The 20,405-nt window shown below is 41.7% G+C and overlaps 1 protein-coding gene across 1 annotated transcript in view; it reads right to left on the reverse strand.

Moving 5' to 3' along the window:
* The window catches only part of TAOK1 (TAO kinase 1), a 69,323-nt gene that overhangs the window by 37,594 nt on the left and 11,324 nt on the right, over nt 1-20,405 (reverse strand). The window contains exon 2 of the mRNA XM_040082577.2: nt 2,606-2,832. Coding sequence (XP_039938511.1) covers nt 2,606-2,737 — 132 coding nt within the window. The 5' untranslated portion in view covers nt 2,738-2,832. The remainder of the gene's footprint in view (nt 1-2,605; nt 2,833-20,405) is intronic.

Consider the following 20,405-nt stretch of genomic DNA (forward strand, 5'->3'; position numbering starts at 1 on the left):
TTCTAAGAAATTAACTCCATGAGGTGAAACAGCAAAAATCATATCAATTATGAAAGAAAAAAAATAAAAAGAACTTTCTGCCATTGAAGGATGCAACAGAAACAAAGAGATATGAGTAAGATCAATATATATCACCCATTGTTGAGATCACTGCTAAAAGGGCAGGAAGATGGGTACAACTAACAGTGAAATACTAAACTCTATTTTAAAATAGGTAGGGGAGATTTCAGGATTATATGGATTTTCTATTGGGTAATTACCCCCACATCTATTTATCAAAGATATTTTTTGGTGCAGGCTATATGCCATGAAAGCTGCCTGGAGAGAGGATGCTTCGCATCAGAAAACCCAAGCAAATAATACCTGACAGAGTTTGCTGAACACCAACAGTCCTAGAGAGGGAGAACTGTCCTGGCTGACACCCCAGAAATATTAAAATCACAGAGTTTCATTTGCCTTTTTTAGTTTCCCTGTGACCTTGGATAATTGAAAAAACACCTCCTAGACAAAAGCCAGGAGGACGTGTAAGGCCAGTTCCCTTTAACCATCCAAATGAACAAGGCTTGTTTTATGGCAGACATGGATGCACATATATCCTGCTTTCCTCCAAAAACTCCACACAAAGGATCAACATCTGGTGACCAGAGTAGCTTCAGCACTGATAAGACAAATTACGCACAAAGAAAAAGTGGAGTATGGCAATGGCTTCAGTAATATCATTTAAAGCAGTTATTAACTATAATCAAGTATTATATTAATTAGAGAAAGTTTAATTGTTTGCAGTAGCAGAATCAAAATCTTGTTAAAGAAACTTAAGAAGTTTTATTTCTCGCTTTACAGAGGAATAAAGTGACCAAGATAGAGACTCCCCTATGTTTTAGTTCTTCTTATTTAATTCACATTAAGCTTCCCTCTCCGTGTTGTCACCCTGATCTTTTGGGCTTCTGCTTGAAGGATGGGGCATATTGTATGGAACAGTTTCAGATTCAATATCTCAGAACCATTAGTAGTAAAAAAAGGCACAAAATAAAACTTATAGGTTTAAACTTCCTGATACAGAAACAGCAATAGAATGTTTTTATCAGAAACCCTCTCTTAATGAGGATGAAGCCCCCACCTGGGCGGGGGTTGTGTGATGTACTGCTTACACTCGTCTTTATGCAAGTGCCAAATCAGAGGTATTTTCTGACAAAGAAGCACAATCCAAATGCCAGCAAGTAATTGCACTCTATAGTGAGTAAATACCGATCTATAATGAACTGGTGATTTAAAATGGTGGGGGAAAAGAGAAAGAAGGGCTAGAAATTAATGGCCTCTGAGTTGCAATTGCTTTGGAGATGGAGCTGGTAATGGGCCATCAGCCCTTACCACAAGGACAAAGTTCAGGCAAGCTACAAATACCCCATGGCAGCTTCCTGCCAGTGTTTGGGAATGCTGTTTGCTTCAGCTCACAGGCTACCTGCAGCTGCATTATGGGTTTCCATATCTGTGTGGTCCATGCATGCCTCTGAAAGGTACAGCGTTCCCAAAAGACTTCCATAATATTTCTTCAATAATATTTCCACACAGCAGCAAGACAGATTTGTCAGTTCCCTCCCTTTATATTCACTCCTCAACCAAAGTGAGTAAACGAGGTGAATTTAAGGCCACAGGTGAGTATTGTTTCGTTAGAAAACACTTCCTCCCCCAGATCTCTTCCCAGACAGCGGTGGCTCATAGTTTTAAGCACTGAACAAAATTAAGAAGCTTTTCCTAATTAGTTCATCTGTGCTGCATTAAATTTGTGCTGGAAGGTTCCCAACATGGTCTGCTGCAATTATTAACAGTGAATAGGCATCTCATAAAATAGTGACACAAATGGCTTTCTGAAGGAAAATTGGCAGGTTTGGCCACACCTCCTACAATTATAAACGTGAAAAGGTTTTCAGAGGAAAGTGTTTTTTAATGAAGGCCCCACAGTATCTGGTTAACACACAGCAACCTGCACTGAGGTTGCCATGAGGATCCCACTGCCAGTTGAGCTATATAAGCAGCCTGAGAAAAATTCTGCTGTCCAGACGTTCATGTCAAATAAGTTTCATGCAGATGGATACTGGGATTCTTGCCTGCAGTAGGAATGGATGTGACAGGACAAATGACAACAAAAGCACCAACACTCAGGTGTCAAACACAAAGAATGGCTTTAAGGGAGCCTCGGGGTATGCACAAAGCGGGAGAGAACTCAATTTCTCTCAAAGAACAAGAAGTGATAAGGAGATGATCAGACCAAGAGAACTGCATTGCCAGTCAGAATCGATGGAGAAGAAGTCCGTGTTTTAATTTGCACATAAATCCCTGCTTGCAACATAATGATGCTCCTAAAAGCACCGGGCAGGGACCAAGTTTCCAGGGTTTTTTTGTATGCAAACACCTTGCAGAGACTGCAAGTTTGTGAAAGAATTGAGACCATACAGACACACAAGATAACATCTCTGCCCCAAACACCACATAAAAATAGTCACAGTAATTCTTTTTGTCATTCCTTTCCTCATTATGCTCAAAAAAGTCTACACCCACAGTTTAAAAAGAAACACAACTAAAATTGAACAGTTACGGTGCTACTTACAAAATAAACTGCTCCAAAGCTTCCATGGCCAATCTCTCGGAGATCTGTGAAGAGCTTTTCTGGATCTTCTTTGAAGAAGAGCTCTGCAATTTCGGGGTCCTTCAGGCTGCCCGCTCGGCTGGTTGATGGCATCCTGCTGGGCAGTCAGCCGACCGACTATCTGGGTTTAAAGTGCTGCTTCAACCCTTGGCTCATCTGTATGAATGGAGCCTCTTCAGCATGGATTACTGCAAGAAAAAGATTGCAATCCTTCACTGATTATCCTCTGCTCAAAGAGCCCGAAACAAGCCACAGCAAAACAGCTTCCACTTCCTTCCAGAGCGAGCAGCAGACCCTGTGCGCTGGGATAATGTCACAGCCCCACTGAGACACCAGTCAAGCATTTCTCTAGGACAGAAACCAAAACGAAAACACAAAATGAGGTGAATTCCAGCCCCAGCATCTGCTCGATCACCTGCAGAGCAGTCAGAGAATCTCTGACCTGCAGCGACAACCAGCTCATCACCAATGAGTCCGTACTACCATGACACCCTCCCTCCGAAGAGTTACACCCACTGTGTCCTAAAAAATTATTTTAGTTTTGTGATGTCTATCACGAAGTGCCTGTTCTTCAGAGGCTTACTTGCAACCCCCTTCTTCAGAGAACGAGCATCCAGAACAGGAGATGTCCGATTCCACACCCGATGCTCCTCCTTCTGCTCCGCTTCAGCAGAGGCAAACACACATTTAAATTGTGATTGGCACATGAGACAATGGACAATAGGCTATTGGCAAACACTTTCTTCAGAGGAACTTGCAACTTCAGACACAACTGGGAATGTGTAAAATTCTTTCTGTCTGCACCATGAGTTTGCTTTCATTTACTACAAGCTTTGTGTCTTGGAATCTATCCAGAATAAAAGTATACTGTTAAGTTGTGCTAAAATCTTACTGTATCTTTACAGCAGGTGATGCCAAAAAAACCACTAAAAATAAAAAGCCCTCTTCTTTTCCTCTTAATGGGAGGTATTAGGATTTCCTATCAAATCCCTGTAAATTATCACCAATAAAAACAATTCTGCCACTGGCAAACAGTTAATCACACATCTTGCTCCTTTCCAAAAAATCTGTCTGGCCAAGACTTGTGCTTTTACTATTTCTATTTTGTATCTCAAATTTGTTTCTTAAAAAAGCTGGGGGTTTATTTCCACTATGAAGATGTGAAAGACAACAAATCTGAGTTTAAATAACACCTCAGAAGGCCCTGTCCATTTCTCCTCCCTTTCTGGACACTATAAACTCCACCTTTCTCCAAGCCTCTAGACCATCAATGAATCATTTGTTTTCCAGTCTCTGCAGAGCAATTCCTGCAAGGATGGAAAAAGACATACTCCTGCATGTTTGTGCTCAGTGGTTCTCTTCTCTGGAGAGCTGCAGCATGTGGAAGTGCCACAGCCTGCCTGCTCCTGCGAAACACAGCCAAGATTTACCTGGCACTAAACTTCACAAAAGTCTCCAGCTTTTCTGAGGAAGACATGCATGGGAGAGAGAATGCACAGAAGGGAAGCAAAATCCAGCATTTTCCTCCACGCAGTCAGCATTCAAAGAGATTTATAATGCAACCCAGAATGTGTTCCTGTGATAGCTCGCTGTCAAAGGATAAGGAAAAGCCGACACTGAAATCCCAGTGGTGGACCAAGCAGAACGTATACAGAAGATATGCAGCTGCTCACAACTCTGCCACACTGCACTGCCGAGCACTCACGCATTTCCTATCGATGCAGGATCACTGCAGGAGCCTCGGAACAGCCAACATCTGCACACAGCTGCCAGCGAGGCCGAGTGGGATGCACAGGAACAGGACTGTGATATCCCCACCTTCCCTTGCATAACACAGCAACTAATACCGTGTGGGAAGGGAAATAATTAGCTCCAGCTCAGCCCTTACCTGAAGCACACCACATTTATGAAAGCTCGAGGAAAAGTGGGGTTTTTGTTATTTTTCTTTCTTATAAATCAACAATATTCTACTTGATTCCAGCTCTAGCAAGCACATAACACTGAAAGACAACTGTTTCACATTTACAGCCCCCAACAAAACAATAGACAAAAAGCATGTCAGAAAAGCAAGAGAAAGGAGCTGGGGGAAGGGAGCTGATAACCAGAGCACACTCAGTATTATTGAAGGAATGTTTCTTGGATCGACGGTAATGATGTCATGTTCCATCTTTTAAGAAGCATCAGATTCTTACAAAAAGGACATTGTTGTTCAAAAGCAACTGCTGCAATCCCAGAATGCCCTTTTCCCTACATCTGTTAGTCAGAGGGGCTAGGCTTGGATAAACCTGCTAATATGGCCAAAAGTCACATGTCCCCGTGAGTGAGCGTGCGTGTGAGAGCCAGCACGAGAGGAAAACCCCGCGCTGGCCGCTGAGATGGATTACAGCCTTCCCTCCCTCCACACCGACCCCCCACCGCCAAACCAGCCACCAGACTCGCTCTTGGCATCCTTTCTGAGCGTGCCTCTGAAATGTCATCAACAGGAACACTTCTTCCTGCAGCTGAAACACCTACCAGGCCCACTGACAACACACACAGGCGTGGGACAGGACAGAGCAGAACTCCTCAACTACCATGACACACCTTAAAATACACTTTTTCCCTCTTTATTCCTGAGAGCCCCAAGACAAATTTCATTATGCTTATCCTTGGCAATAACTGCTGCTTTGAAATGCATGAGAAAAAAAACATTAAGTATTAAAATCCATTTAACAGAATAGTCACAAACGTGTACATGACAGTGCTTATCATTTGATCTCCTCAGACGGAACAATAAAATGTATTAATGTAAATTCTCTCCATAAGAAAGCTTTACACAGTCTTGCTTAATGAAGTGCTCCCATTTTTATGGATGCTACAATATTAAATTCCCTCAGTCTGCTTTTTACCCAGACAACATGCACTACCTGCCAAAGCCCAGCAGTGACAGCAGCAGAGCCCTGCCTCCTGCCTTGCAGTAATGACACCTGAATGCTGTGGGGAAACGGAAGGGAAGGCAGAAGTGGCAAGCAAAACAGTCATTGCATTATTTTAACTGTATTAAAAATACAGGCAAGACTTAAGATTAAAACAAAAAAAAAAAATCAACCCTACAACTAAACTGCACTGCAAATTAATTCACACACCAGCAGGCAGCTGGTTTTCTAAAGCACAGTCAAGCTGTACTTGAGCATTCTACATTCTTCCACCAGTGCAGTCTATTCACTCCAGGATTTTTGGATTGGTGCAGCTATACTGTTAAATACAATTGTTCCCAGTGGATGAGGCCAATCATCTCACTTTAGTTCAGATCAGGTGGCTGGATTCTGGCTCTGGCCAAGGAACAGGCACTGCAAACAGGATACGGCATCCTCCGACTGTGCGTGACTACCTACAAGCTGCCTTGCAGGCTGCTAAAATTAGAAAGAAAATAAATTCACTTTTTCTTTCTAGGTGTCACTCATACAAAAAGAGAATCTTGCACTGCATAAACACAACAACCAGGACTTAGATCAACTTCACTCTTAACCAACAAGGCGGTGTAGGAACATGAGAAAGATTCAAAGCAAACCAGGGAATGACCAAGGCACAGGACTAGCCCAGCTCTATTTCCACACAGTAGTCTCAACTCACTACACTCAGTGGCTACCACTGCTGGTGTAAATGACACTGACTACAGACCAAAGCGTTTTATCAAATTACTTTCATCTGAACAACTATCAGTTAGCAGAAACCACATGCACACATCCACAAAGGTCTATGAATCGATAAGATGTTACATCCCTGTAATTATGGCTATATTAAAGGTACACACACACCCCTTGAAGCTCTGACACAAGAAAGCTGAAGATGAGGGCGGGATAAGACCTGTTCTCTTTGGAGTTTTCTGCCTCCTGCCATGTCATCTCAAACTGAAGTTAAGACCCACCCCTGTGACTAACATCCCCTGGGATGCTGCAGAGCAGAACAAGCAAAGCTTGAAATGGTCAGCTGCCATATTTAAAGTGCATATTTCAGTCATATGGTACAGAGTCCTCTGAGAAATTAAGATCTGTCCACACTACACTAAACTCTCTGACAGCTGTCAATGTCACAGATAAGGGTTTTCAGGTAATATAAACCGATGTACGAAGAGAAGGTGCTTGGCCTTCCCTGCAGAAGAGAAGGGAATCACACACTGCCCATATTATTTCTCAAGTTCCCATTCAGATCAACTCAGTGAGCGACAGTGACTAGAAGGTACTTGGTTACACTAACCATGAGATACAGCACAGCATTTTTAGTTCCATAAGACGGTTCAAAAGTTTGCAGAAACCAAATTACACCACACACTTGCTTGTGGATGATTAGCACTGAAGAGCATGCTTTGTCCCTACAAATGACATTTCAAGGAACTAACACATGCAACAAGAATATGAAAACCAGAACTAAACAAATACCATGTGAGCACAAAATAGAAACAACAAACAGATTTCTGCATCCATCATCCCATGTCTCCCCATTTCACTGGGAACAAGAGCCACACAGAATTCCACAATGGCTACGGAGGCCAACAGGAAAGCTGTCCTCTATTACTGAACTATAAACAAAGTTATTTACAATTCAAGACATAAATCTTGTTTTATGTTATAGTCATCTGGTAACACATACACATAGCACAGTAACATCTATAAAAACTTCTCTTTGGTGTCAAACATAGCTACACTGTGTGTTTTTCCCTGATAGAATATATCTGACACTTTAAAACCAAACAAACCAAGCAGGAGACCAGTTACAGCCCCTATGGTCTTCACAGCTGACAGTCTAACAGCAAAGACTCAAAAGTGAATACTCAACACAAAAAACTACTGGTTCTTTGCAGATCTTCTTACTCAAAGTAATAAAACAACCAACAAAAAACCCCCCTCACACTACTAAAAAACAACTCCCCACCACGACATAACTTTATTTAGAAACTGACTATTTAGATTTTTTTTTTAAAGAAGCTGCATTGCTGGTAGTGCAAACAGTTGCTAAATCTAAGTGTCATTTTCTCTGGCATGATCTAATGGCTAATCCCCATCAAATAAGATGGGGAATGAGTGTCATCATGCAACTATCAAAAAAGGGAAGAGGGATTTTCTCTTACTTGCATATGGGTCAGATCCAGGGAGTGTATGAAGCTGAGATTAAATTATCCTCTCAACACACTATTAAAAATTTCCTGAATGGCTTCCAGCTGACACTGAAAATTTCCACAACTATCCTAAACATGATAAACTGAAACTATTGAAAGAACTGGCTTTCATTTTTTTTCTTTTATTTGCAATTACACCCAAAGTAAGGGCTAGATGGTAAAAATGCTTAGAGAATGATTAGATTATAAGAAAATACAATAACGATTTTTAAAAGTTTCTTTGTAGTATTGAATACCTGACCTGGGAGCACAAATTCTTTTGGAAGCAACAAACAAATTACTATTTGTAATTTGTAATTTGTAATTAAATCCCCATTTCGATAAACTGGGAATAAAAGTTTTCAAGATAAAAAAGACAAAAGCACTCTCATAAAAGTAAGAATTTAACCTGGAATGGGAAGTCGAAGTATGACCTGTACAGTTCATGGGAACACAGCAGAAATGATGATCAAGGTCCAGCATCAGAAGAAATTAAGAACCATCAGGCAGTGCTGATATATTAGACTTCAGGAATTACACCATTTACCCTTGACTTAATTTTGTGATCTGCATTTAAATCAGCCTTTAAAATTTTAGCCTGACGAATTCTATACATGGAGTTACCTTATCCAGAAAGATAAAGGGCAGGAATTACCCACTGCACATCCTATCACTTTATTTACTGTTCCCAAAAGCCAGGTGCCAGCCAGTGGTGGGGCCTTTCCACAAGGGCACAGACTGAAAGAGTTCTGTTGGTTATCCTGAAATTCAGGGAACCTGCAGCCAGTGTGATATTGTCAGATTGTACCCATCCTTCTGCACAGCTCGGCCAACACAGAGGGGCTCACGTTCATCAGGTCCTTCATGGTTCCTGGGAAAATACATTCCTGACCACTGCACCACATTTCTCCTTCCAGCAAGCTTGTCAAAACTATACACACAGTCTTTTATTACTTTGCATTTCTTCAAAACTCTTTTAACCCAAGGCTCTGCTCCACCCAGTCAGCCGTTTTTTTTTTTTCCTGTTCTGACAAAAGCAGAGTAATTCTCAAGGGCCTTAACATGCTCTGAACACATGGAAGAAGAGTTACTCTGCTCACAGCAGAAGGTGGCTGTTTCCTTGAATAGCGAAAAATCAGCTTCCTGTCCACCCTCAGTGACCCCAGGCAGATGGCATCAAGACAGTTGTGTTCCAGTGACTGTCACAATGGAAGGTCCATCAGCACCTCAGACCTCCCAGGACAGACAGGAACTGTAGCCCCTTGACTCATGCAAAACCCTGTATCACAGACTCCTTGTGCACTTGGCTAAGCCTCTCCTACCAAGCTAGCAACATGTTATTTTTATTTCTCCCAGTTCTGCAATTTGGAATTCTTCCTAGAGTGGCAATTAAAGGGGAAAAAAACCCAAAAACCAAACCAGAAATGAAATAAGAAAAGGGTGAAGATGCAGCAAAGGGCACTTAACTTCTCCAATGCCCTGCAAAGGGGACAAAGGGCACTCAGGAACATCTCCCCTGAGATCTTGCTAACTTACTTTTACCACTTCGTTGTGAGCCGCAGCTCAGACAGAAAAATGCTGACAAAGTAATGAACTTGCCTTTCTCTTAATGATCTTAAAATAATTCTTTTCATTACATTTGTTCTCCACACTGGATCCACCAGTGCTGTCAGTCATTAAGGAAGAGGGAGGTGCAGATGAATGACATTCTACAAGAAACTGTTAGAAAAATGTTAACTACTCAGAAAAATATCCAAAAAGCTGTCACCAAACTGATCATCCTAAAATAATGCCAGCTACAAGCAGAACAAAACCACCTGGCATGGGATGAGCAAACTGGATTGTGGAAGGTACCTGTGGAGCATGGGAAGCCCCGCTGAGATTTTTTTCCACACTGCTTTTCACTCCAAGCTCACGGACGTGAGATGCTCCTTTGCTTTCTGCCAGTCTCCAGGGCAAGGGAAAAGAAAAAAATTTTATCTCCAAGCGAGGAGATCGTTCTGCTGCCAAAGCCTGAAACAGGTGAGATCTTAGAGCCTTGCTGGACACTTCCATCTCTTGCCTTGTAGCAGCAAGGGCACCTCACATGGTCTCTAACCCCATGTACACCTCTGTAACAAAGTTCTGGTCCCTGCACAGGAACAGAGATCCTTCCCCATAGGAGCTCAGCAAAGGACAGGCATGAAATGCTGTCCCCTTTATCTTTCACATTCCCTCACCTAGGTATTTCTAGAAGGAATAGATTAGAAGGATAAGATGAATCTGCACCTGGATATTAAGTGAATTCTTGCAATTTTTTTGTCTGTGTGAGCATCTATGTTCAAACAGGCTTTTCTTCCCCACTCAGTACTTCTTTCTTCATCTGAAAAGAAACAAGCCTACTATTCCTATAAGATTCCTTTTTCAATTTCTTTTTAAAAGATTCTTGAGGAATAGTTCTATCCTGAAAAAACATCTTTGCAGATTTTTTCTTCCTTTCTCTCCCTGCTTTTCTAGCTCTGTTTTTTTCTTTTATTATACTTTTTCACAGAATAGCCTCAGGAAGACACCTTTATGTTCGAGCACTGCTTGCATTTCTCTTATATGTGTACTTGTAGACTCTGTGCCTTACTTTGATTTCCTCTCAAGATTCTGACACTAAAATGTCCATCATCAACTCCTTGAATTACTTACCCCAGCACACTTTCTGATCCCACTGAGCTGTTCTGCTTGGGTGTTTACTTTCCAAGAATGTCACTAACGAAAGGGTCAGAAAGTTGCATTTCACAAACCTTCACTGACAAGCCCAGGATCTGTGTTTCTGGGCTGGGTGTAAATATTTATTTTTAATTATTTCTACAATCCTTCAAGTTTTCTAAGAATTTAAAAGATAACTAACTGGGCAAGTGTGTTGTTTTGTTAAAGACAAGATATGCTGAACAAACTAAATCTCTTTTGACAGGTTTCATATGTCAGTTATAAGCAAACACAAATATTCCTAACACTACGTGGACTCCTGAAAATACTAGTTTTGTTAACTGGCAATTTTTACAGTGTCACTCACACCAAATCTACCACTGATCCTACCACTTAAACAACATATATAAAAGACATTATTGATGCAGTTGAGAAAAATTAATGCAAAAAAAATCTCATTTTTTTCTACTATTTAAAACAGAATATCCCACTAGATCAAAAATTAGACCTACAGAACAGCTGAAGAATAGCCAGCACTCATTTCTCACAGACCAATGCTATGAAAGTTCAAGAAGTGCTCACCATTCCTTGACACAGTCAACGCTAACATCTCCTGGATGTCTTTGGTTGTGATAGTTCTGGTACATTTATTAAGAAGATCAAGTCTAAATTTAGTGATTCCTTAGGCTAGCAAAGCTATGAGGAAGGCAACTGGAAAAAATGAAATCTTCTGTCCCTCTTCTTTTGCAATTCATTAAGTCCACGGTCGTTGCCAGCTCTTTTCCTCCACTAAGGTAAAGCACCACATTAATAAACATTCTGTGAGTGCACCACCTACAGCCAGCTCTCCATGGCCATGTTATAATGGATCCACTGTGGGAGATGCTGTGCTGGCAGCACACTGGCCAGGAAGAGGTTAGCAACAGGCCAGTTGATGGGAGTCAATTAAATCCAGAGGCAAAAATACTGGGAAACTCCAGCTGCCCATAAAAAAAAAAATTAGTCAGATATCCTAATGGGACTTGAGTTTAAAGAAACCTTTTCTTGACCCCTAAGCAATTCTGTCCCAGAACAATAAATAGAGTAAACGTAAGCAAATTAGCTATTTTGGATTCAGCATAAATAACTCAGAAATAAGCTACTAAAGCTCACAACATAGATAATTACCCTGGAGAAAAGAAGTAATTAAAAAGTGGCAGTATCACCATAGTTTTAAAAAGAGGCCTGAAAGGAAGCAATTCAAAGTCTTTCTGGTCAATCAGTTATCAAAAAAAAAAAAAAAAAGAAAAAGAAAAAGAAAAACAAGAAAATGTTTAAATTGAGCTTGCAAATGAATTCCCTGGAGTGCAGAAGAACTCCAGGACACACTCCCACTCCAGCAAGAAGCTGTATTCAACCCTCCAGTCCATAGGTCAGATTCTTACTTGAGCAAGTATAAACCTGCCAAAACTGATGCCAGTACGAAGAACCTGAGGCAGAAAATAAAGCCAAACACAAACAGAAAAATCCAGGAGAACTCTGTGAGATTCTGTAGGAACAATCTTACAAACCAAGCTGCAAGAGTGAGAAGCCTTGGGCAGTCACCCAGCCTGACAAAAAGCCACACAGGAGAACAAGAGAACAGAAGAGAAGGTAAATAAAATACCTGCACAAAGAAGATAACTGGGTATAAGGTAAAGTGCTGTCACAGACCAAGACAGATGGTCCTTCCATAAACATGTAAATTAAACATTACTGACCTATGGGGACGAGTAAGCAGCTGCCCTTAAGTCTGACGTAGCTCCAGAGTGACGTACAGCTTTTGTCACAGCTGCTGTCCCCTTGCAGCAGCTGCTGCTGCTCCAGAGAAGGTCCCAACAATGGCTGCAGCCAAACCGAACAGAAGAATTAACTGAACTATTAATTAGTGGGAGCAGCATGCTAATCACTTGGTGACTGTGCTATGCTAAGAACCAGAAAACGAACCATTTATGCGCTAGACTGTATGTCATTAAAAGAAAAGAACAACTCAAAAGGATATTCAAAAAGAAGTGGAAAAAGTACACAAAATTACTGTGAGAATTAGTCATAGGTGGAGAACAGAATCATCACCACTGAACTGATACAAAACTAAAAAAAGCAAGGCCAGATAATAATGACATTACATTTTTGAACAATAGAAAAGGCTCTTGCAATCAGAGTGACCACGGAAAATGTGTGGAACCAGCATAATATCTGCACTGAAGATCTGGATGGGAGGGAAAGGTAAATGACATGTTTTATTTAGGGCAGCTGACAGCATCAAAAACTACACAGGAACCTTAAAAAAGAGTATGAATGAGCAACAAGACAGGAGATGAAAGGTCAAAAAAGTAAAGAACCATAAAGCACACATCTACTCTTAAACTAAACATAACTCAGGAGCTGAGCCTGCTGCAGAAAACTCAGCAAAAATAATTGCACAATTCTGCCAAACACAATGTCAGACTGTTTTTTTTAAAAAAAAAAAAGATGAAGGATCAATCAGAAAAATAATACAGAATTTCTGACAGTACTTGAAGATGTCTCTGCCATGGCCTGCTCCTGGAGATTATTCTTCATTCATTATATTGCAGTAAAATGGAAGTACAGTAAAAAAAAGCCTTAGAAATGGGAAGTTATAAATGCCTAAAAAGACAAACTAAGGTTGAAGAGAAAAGGTTAAAAATCATAAATAGCAAGGCCATGATAAGTGCTCAGGCTTCAAAAACAAAGGGAGAAGCCATAAACTATAAGAGCAGCATGTTTATAACAGAGAGAAGGAATGCAACCAATGAAGGTATAAACAGCAAAATTAACCTGCAGAAATGACTGAGAGGCATTGAGCCCAAGAGATAGAAACGCTGCTTTTTAAACCAGACATTTCCATGAGTAAGAACATCCACAGCCAGGTCAGGTAAGGTATTCCTGGATGCTCCTGGCACTGCTTCTGAAGCACCCAGGTTGTCACCACTGCCAGGGACAGCAGATAGGACCAGACAGGCGAGTTATCAGAACCTGGATGACAATTTTTATGTTGCTAATCTTCTAGGGTCAAACAAGCATCAAAATAGACCTTGTTATGAAAAAGGTCAAATTCTTTTAACACAGGATTTTAGAAAATACAGGATTACTATCATAAATAGGAAAAAAAAAAGTTTATTGAAAGGCTGCAGGGAAATAAGGAGAGGTTCTAGGAAGGTGCATGTGTGTGATGGCCTTTCAGCACTGGGCACAGGCAGAGAAGCCCTGTCAGAACAGATGACCAGTGAAAGATTATTCTGCCCTTTAGGAGTGACCAACCCATTGCAGAACACAGACACTGGCAGTGCAGCAAGGATTTACACCTGCCCACCTAAGTTTGTAACTTAAAGCAGGTTCAAAAAGGGGTTCAAACATATTTCAGCTTCAGAGGAGTTTAAAGCCTTTTATAGCTGTTAAATCTGTGCTACCAGATTATCTGTAGCCATAAATGGGGTAGCTTTAATGAGCAATTATGTCACACGTTTCTAGAGCCCGTGAGCACCTCCTTTCCTGCTGGAATTCCCCAAAGTGATGGCAATTTGTCCAGTTTTACTCCAGCTCAGGTTATTTTTTTTCCAGTCTTCACATGACTGAGCAGAACCATTTCCTACACAGCACACAAGGGGAAGAGGCAAACAATCAAAACCAAACAAAAACAAATTTTAAAAATCCCCTTTTTTAACTATTCTACCTACTTGAAGAAATGCCTCTCCACCGGTTTCTGCAAGGTCTGAATCCCTTCTCTTTGTGTTTTTCACTTAAAACAAAAAATAGTTTTCAGTATGTATTAAGATAACAAGCATAACCTTTTAATTTGATGAGTTTTATCTGCTTTCATGGGGAAAATGCTTATTTCAACTAATACACAAAACAATTTGTGGCTCAGATATACAGAGTGTCTCAATTGGATTGTTAGGATTACAGGACTGAAGGTCCAATTAAGTCCTGCTTCTGCTATTTTAAGCAACTTTATAATAGAATCAAATCATCAAATAATAACCAACTCCTGAGAACTTCTCAAAGCCACTACTCTGATTACAAGGCTGCTCCAGAACCCCACTCCTATTTTGATTAGGAACCAATTTAAGATTAAGAACTGATTAAGACTGATTTACAGATTTATTACTGTAAGTTGACACTGCCTTACTCTTTTTCCCACACCAGCCTTAGTGTTTAAACAGTTTTCTTCCCTTTTCAATACTGGGGGATAAGCACAAGGAGAGATGGAATACTGTCCCCTTAAGCCTGTTAGCTAAAAAAAGCCAGTTTTGTCTCCCTCTGATGCAGGAGAGAGAACTGACTTCCCAGATCATTCTAATAGCCACTCCTCACATCTGTCCCAAATGAAGCTTAAAAAAAAAAAAAATCCTCAACCACCATTTTCCACATCTGCTTATTTCCTAGATATAGAGCACTAAAGTTTAAAAATCCCCATGGTATCAAGGGATATGTTCAAGTCTTTTGCATATTTCCACTGATAAACCATATTTATTTATATATTTCCACTGATAAACCATATTTTTCTATTTCATATCTATCTTTATATCTTCTGTATGTTATTATATATTTGCTACCGCATGACCATTCACTTTGCACTCTTCCATTTAGGTCTTCACACTGCAAATCCTCCAGCTCACTCAGTCCTGCCAGAGACTTCAGTCCTCCTCTCTGCACAGCAAATTCCATTAACACAGTCCTTTCACATGCACATCAAGACTAAAACACCACTTAAAACTGTCTGAAGGCTGGACCTTGAAAAGTTACCAGCAGCTTCCCTCCAGCCCATTTCTCCTCACTAGGACTAACCATCCTTACACTACACTTGGCTTTAAGAAATCTCCAACTTGCTGCTGCGCCCTGTCCTGACCCACACCTACATGGGCTGGACTGTACTTGCAGTACTCATCCATCCTGGACACTGCTTGCTCCATCAGCTCTCCAGCAACCCTGTCCTGTTGAGGATAATCCTCATAACCCACCCGCCCCCAACCACAGGAAACACTGCAGAAATGGATTTTCAATCAGAAGGTGTATGTGGGTATGGAAAACATACCCTTGCTGCAAATGGAGGAAGGGAATCAGAAGTGTGCAAAACCCACCATCCTTTCCACTCCTGTGCCAGCAGCTGCCCCACATCCCTGCCTGACACTCCCCAGGATGCTCTTGCTCCTCCATCATCTTCCCCAGCTGCTATGGCTGGGCAAGACCTCACCATCGCCAAAGTGCCACAACAAACACAACGGCTTCTGGCACAGAAGGTACCAGCAGCACTGCCCCAAATCCACCTAGACAAAAGCAACAACAGTGGAGAGGGGAAAACTGGTTGTGTGATGCTGGGAATGAGTCCCACAGCCGTGGCTCAGCCTTTGAGCAAGGAGGGAGACAGGAGCCAAAGCAGAGGGCAGCAGCAGCCTGCTCCCATCCCGAATGCTCGTGGTGTGTCCAGCCAGAATCTGTCCTGTACTTCCAGCAACTGGGAACAGAGACCTCCTCATCCTGGCACAGAAAGGAGGTACATTCTGTTTACTCAGAATTCTTGGGCATGTCTGCTGAAATTCCAAAATCCCCAAAGATTTATTGTAGAAGCTCTGACGTCACTTTCACACAGGAACACACATCCTGGCAGTGAGAAATGAGACTGAAGCAGGAGAAGTTTGTTAGGGCCTGCTTCCCAAATTCCGGTAGTCACAGGTTTGCGTGCTACATTACAGCTGTTCTGATTGCTGACATCTCATCTCTTATGTACTTATATACCCATTACCATAGTAACCAAATTCCTCAGAACATATAATGCAATTTTTGTATCTGGTGTATTAGAACAAAATTATTAAGGTTACAAAGGCAAGCATTCCAAAATTAGAAAGTGTCAGAATTCAGACTGCCATCTCCCTTGCCAACCCATCTTCTTTTACTGCTTCCCTCCCTATCTCCCAGGCTCCCAAGTCACCTTTCCTGCAAACCTCCAAGCTCCAGGTCTCCATCAGCTCCAGCTCCTGCCTCTCCGACCCCTCTGCAGTCCCAGTTTCACTGTACTCTGCCCTGACATATTCTTATCTCTCTCCTCTCATCTGACTTTTATACCTCCCGCATTCACACCAGGCATTTTCCTCCTCCACACTGCCTGAATGCTCTCCAGGAATGATTCACTGAACACAGGACAGATTCCTGACAGTCTAGGAACTGGAAACAAGAGGAGCCTCTCCTGCAGGAAAAAGTCCTTCTGATCTCTTAAGAGTCCAGGGCTGGAGCATCTTCTGCTGCTCTCCAGGGATAACTGTCTCCTCAGCACCAGGAGCTGCAAAATGCCTCAGCAACACTCAGTGCTGGTTCACCTTCTTATTGCAAAGATGGGTCCCACTAGGGAATAAGCCCCCAATAAACAAATTAACCTTTATATTTTACCTGCCTATAGCATTATTTTATACACATAAATATATTGCTAGGAGGAAGACACATGCATGGAATGCTTAAGTGCTGTGTTTTCCCTGAACACCAGCACCTGCAAGCACTGTGGAGTCAAGAGCTGAACCCACTGCAGTGGAACACACCCAGCACATCTCTCCTTACAGGTTTCCTAAAAAGTCCATCAAACCACAGACTTAGACATCCTTGTGCTTGACTGCCTCTCCACTAGAAAAAAAGGCTGGGTTGATACATCATTCTGCACACACTGAAGGTAAATGACTACATCTTTTCTCCAAGAATCTGCTCTAAAAGAATTATCTGTGTCTCTTCTGGCTTGGCAGTGTTACTAATTGTCCTGAACACAAGGGATGAAAGAGGTAGCTCAACATCTGCACCCGAAGCAAATACTTGGAACAACTCATAAACGCGGCCCACAAAGCAGGTTTAACGTCCAAGTTTCATTCTACCTGGCCTAACTCTTACTATGAGTATCTTTAAAAACTTTTCTCTGGTAGACCAACTCTTCAGCTCTCAAGTAAGAAAAGCAGCACTTTCTTCTGCTCTAAAGAGAGGAGGAAAGAGCTTAAGCCACTTGTATGTATCTACCAAGTGCTACAGCATTTTAAGGCTGGAACGGCAATTTCAGCTCATGTAGAAACACATCCATCCTAAATTTGACAGAAAACTGCAATCAGAAATTGGTCTATTTCAACAGTACAAATCCAAACACCTCTATATTTCACAAGTTCTTTGTGTGCTCACACATAAAGCCACTTAATCCAGCTGTTCTCAGCAATCATTCACAAAAGCAAATGAACGAAAAAGAAATAATCAGCAACCATTTCCACTCCTACCCTTCAACTGAGGGGAACAATAATTTGACTGCTTCAGTCAATGGACAAAACTATTTTCTGTGCATTTAAACAGAAGGTTAATTGAGATGTGGTGGAACCAGCTCTCACATAGACTTTCTGAAAACAAAGTTGTCCCGCCTGTTTCAATGACTTTGGCCTCAGCTTTTTCAGGAAGTGAGGCAGGAAGCTGCCAACAGGTGACTTTTCCAAGACTGAACTGATCTTCAGGAGACATAAGAGTGGCTTTGCAAACAGAAAGCCAATTAAATTAATCTTATTTTTCTCCTTAAGCATTCCTGCTGGCAGGGAGTGGGCTGGAAGGCTGTGTCCTGGCCTGGGCCATGCTGGGTGGCAGTGCTGGCTATTCCCAGCAGCTGCTGATCTGAAGGCGATCAGTGATTTGGTCCAAGCTAAACCACTCTGCTCAGAGCCACACAATCTCCATCTAATGAAGGATGGGAGCTGGAGATGATTAAAGCTACAAACCAGAGCAATAACCACACAGCACAGCTGGAGCAGGACTCAGCTCTATGGTCTGAAGGGCCTCCTTAAAATGCAAACATGCAACAGGAGGGGCCTGGCTCTAGCAAGACATGAAGAAGCAAAGCATCAGGGAACAAGGACAGTCACAAGAACAGTCCCAAGAGAGCAGTGGCACAAGGGACCTTGCCAGAGATCTGGTGGAAATTTTCAAAAATCAATCACCTGCTGGTTTGTTTTGGTTTTCGGTTCGTGTTCTTTGCCTTTTCTTTTTTTTTTTTCCCTCCCCTTAGAAAGAGGGTTTGATATTCTTTCTCCATTTTCATTTTGGCAAATGGACAACTCACATCACACTCCTCTTACGTGACAACTCCTAGAGAACCTCCCAATTCTCCCTAGAGAATTTATCAGATGTTTTGAGACAAAGCAGGAGAAGCTGGCTGCATTAGAGTTTCAATCTTTGCAGAAAGACAGCTAAGTAGGTGAATAACAGAATCGTGACCACTAATATCTTCTGCCTCGAGACTTTCAGCCTGCCTCCAGTCAGAGAACATGGGGGCCCAAAGGCTGCCTCTGCTCCAGCAGCTGTTTAGAGGTAGATGTTATCAAATTCCTTCCACATCTGTTTAGATTTCAGGAGACAAGCACCCACATCACACACAAAAAAACCACCCTCACATCCTTTTGTCAGCCAGCTCTCTGAAGGGGTGTGGAGAAAGGAGGAGCTCCTTATCCCAAGAGGCTGCCTGTGAAGGGCACAGGTAGGGTGCAACAGCAGAATAAAACAGGAAATTTTTGCACTGCTGCAGTCTGCACCGCATCTTCTCTAGGGATAAATAAAATTCCGATCTCCACAATCTCCATGGCTGTCAATCTGACACCTTTTGTGAATACTAAATTCACACATACAAAGAACTTTCTCCTTTGTAGGTTTTGAAACATTTCACATGCCGTTTCCTACTGGTAACGGAACAAGCAGCATAATTTCATACCTGGCAATTTGAAGCTCCTTTCAGCAGTTTGGAATAATGGATTATGCCTTTTGTTTGCCAGTAGGAACAGACAAATAAGAGGAAAAAAAAACAACTGCAAAGTTTCAAGCAACAATTCGTGTATTAGAAGAAGAGCTATTTTCTGACTGCTCCTGTTGGCTAATAAACAAAGGGAACGTCAGGTGTCTATTTTATAAATTCTTAGAATTTTGGATTTTTGAATCAGAAAAGTACGACAACCTCCTGATACCTTGGGCAGATACATCCCTAACAACCAACAAGCAAAAAGCAAGAACTGGTTCTCATCATGCATGCAGCTCACCCTAGCAGCCCAGCTGGACAGGGAGCTACTGAGAGCTCAACAGGCCATGCCAGAAAACACTATTTACTTTTTGGACACAAGCTATAAAGAGCAACCAAGAAGTAATTAAGGTTTTTGAACACAACAGGGCAAAAAATATCAGCTCCAGTGTTGCTCACTGCCCAGAAGTCCTTACTACATCTGGACAGCTTCTCAGAGACCACCCTGTCACTACCAATACACAGTTTAGAGCCTCCAAAAGCCTCAAAATGTCTCTCTGCAGATTATTTTGCAAAGTCATTCTGAATGAGGGAATAGCTAAAGCTCTAGGCTGAAAAAGAATAAACCTATCCATGTTAACAGGAACTGCATTGCTCAGTATAGCTAACAAGCTGCATGAGTGCCAACTGCTGCCAGGCCACAAAAGGGCTCCCAGAAAGAAGGAAAAATTCCAGTACATTCTTACATTAAGACAATTCCAAAGGCTTGAATAAAAATCATCCTGGTTATATCAGCCCAGCAGTTGGTTTTGGCTGCTCCCCTGACCCTGGCCAGGGCCCAAAGACAATCTTGGTGGAAGGCTGCTGCTAGTACTACCTTGGTATCTTCACAAACACATCAAGTGTATGGAACAGTTCCCCAGTAAAAATTCACATAAGCATGGCAAGAAGACACTGTGTAGTGCTCATTTAAATATCTCCCCCCCCCCAAAAAAAAATCAAAACCAGAGAAAGGTTATATTAAAAGATAAAACATCTCTGAAACAAGGAATACTTGGGTATTCATAAAGTGTCCCTACATTTGCATGTGGCACAAAACATACATCCCATCCTCCAGCAAGGCTGGAAGGAGTTATTTTTGAGATCTTGATAGTAAGAACTGGAAAGAAATAACTCTG

This window comes from Hirundo rustica, chromosome 19 (genome assembly GCF_015227805.2).
Source record: "Hirundo rustica isolate bHirRus1 chromosome 19, bHirRus1.pri.v3, whole genome shotgun sequence".
NCBI classification, from domain to species: Eukaryota; Metazoa; Chordata; class Aves; order Passeriformes; family Hirundinidae; genus Hirundo; species Hirundo rustica.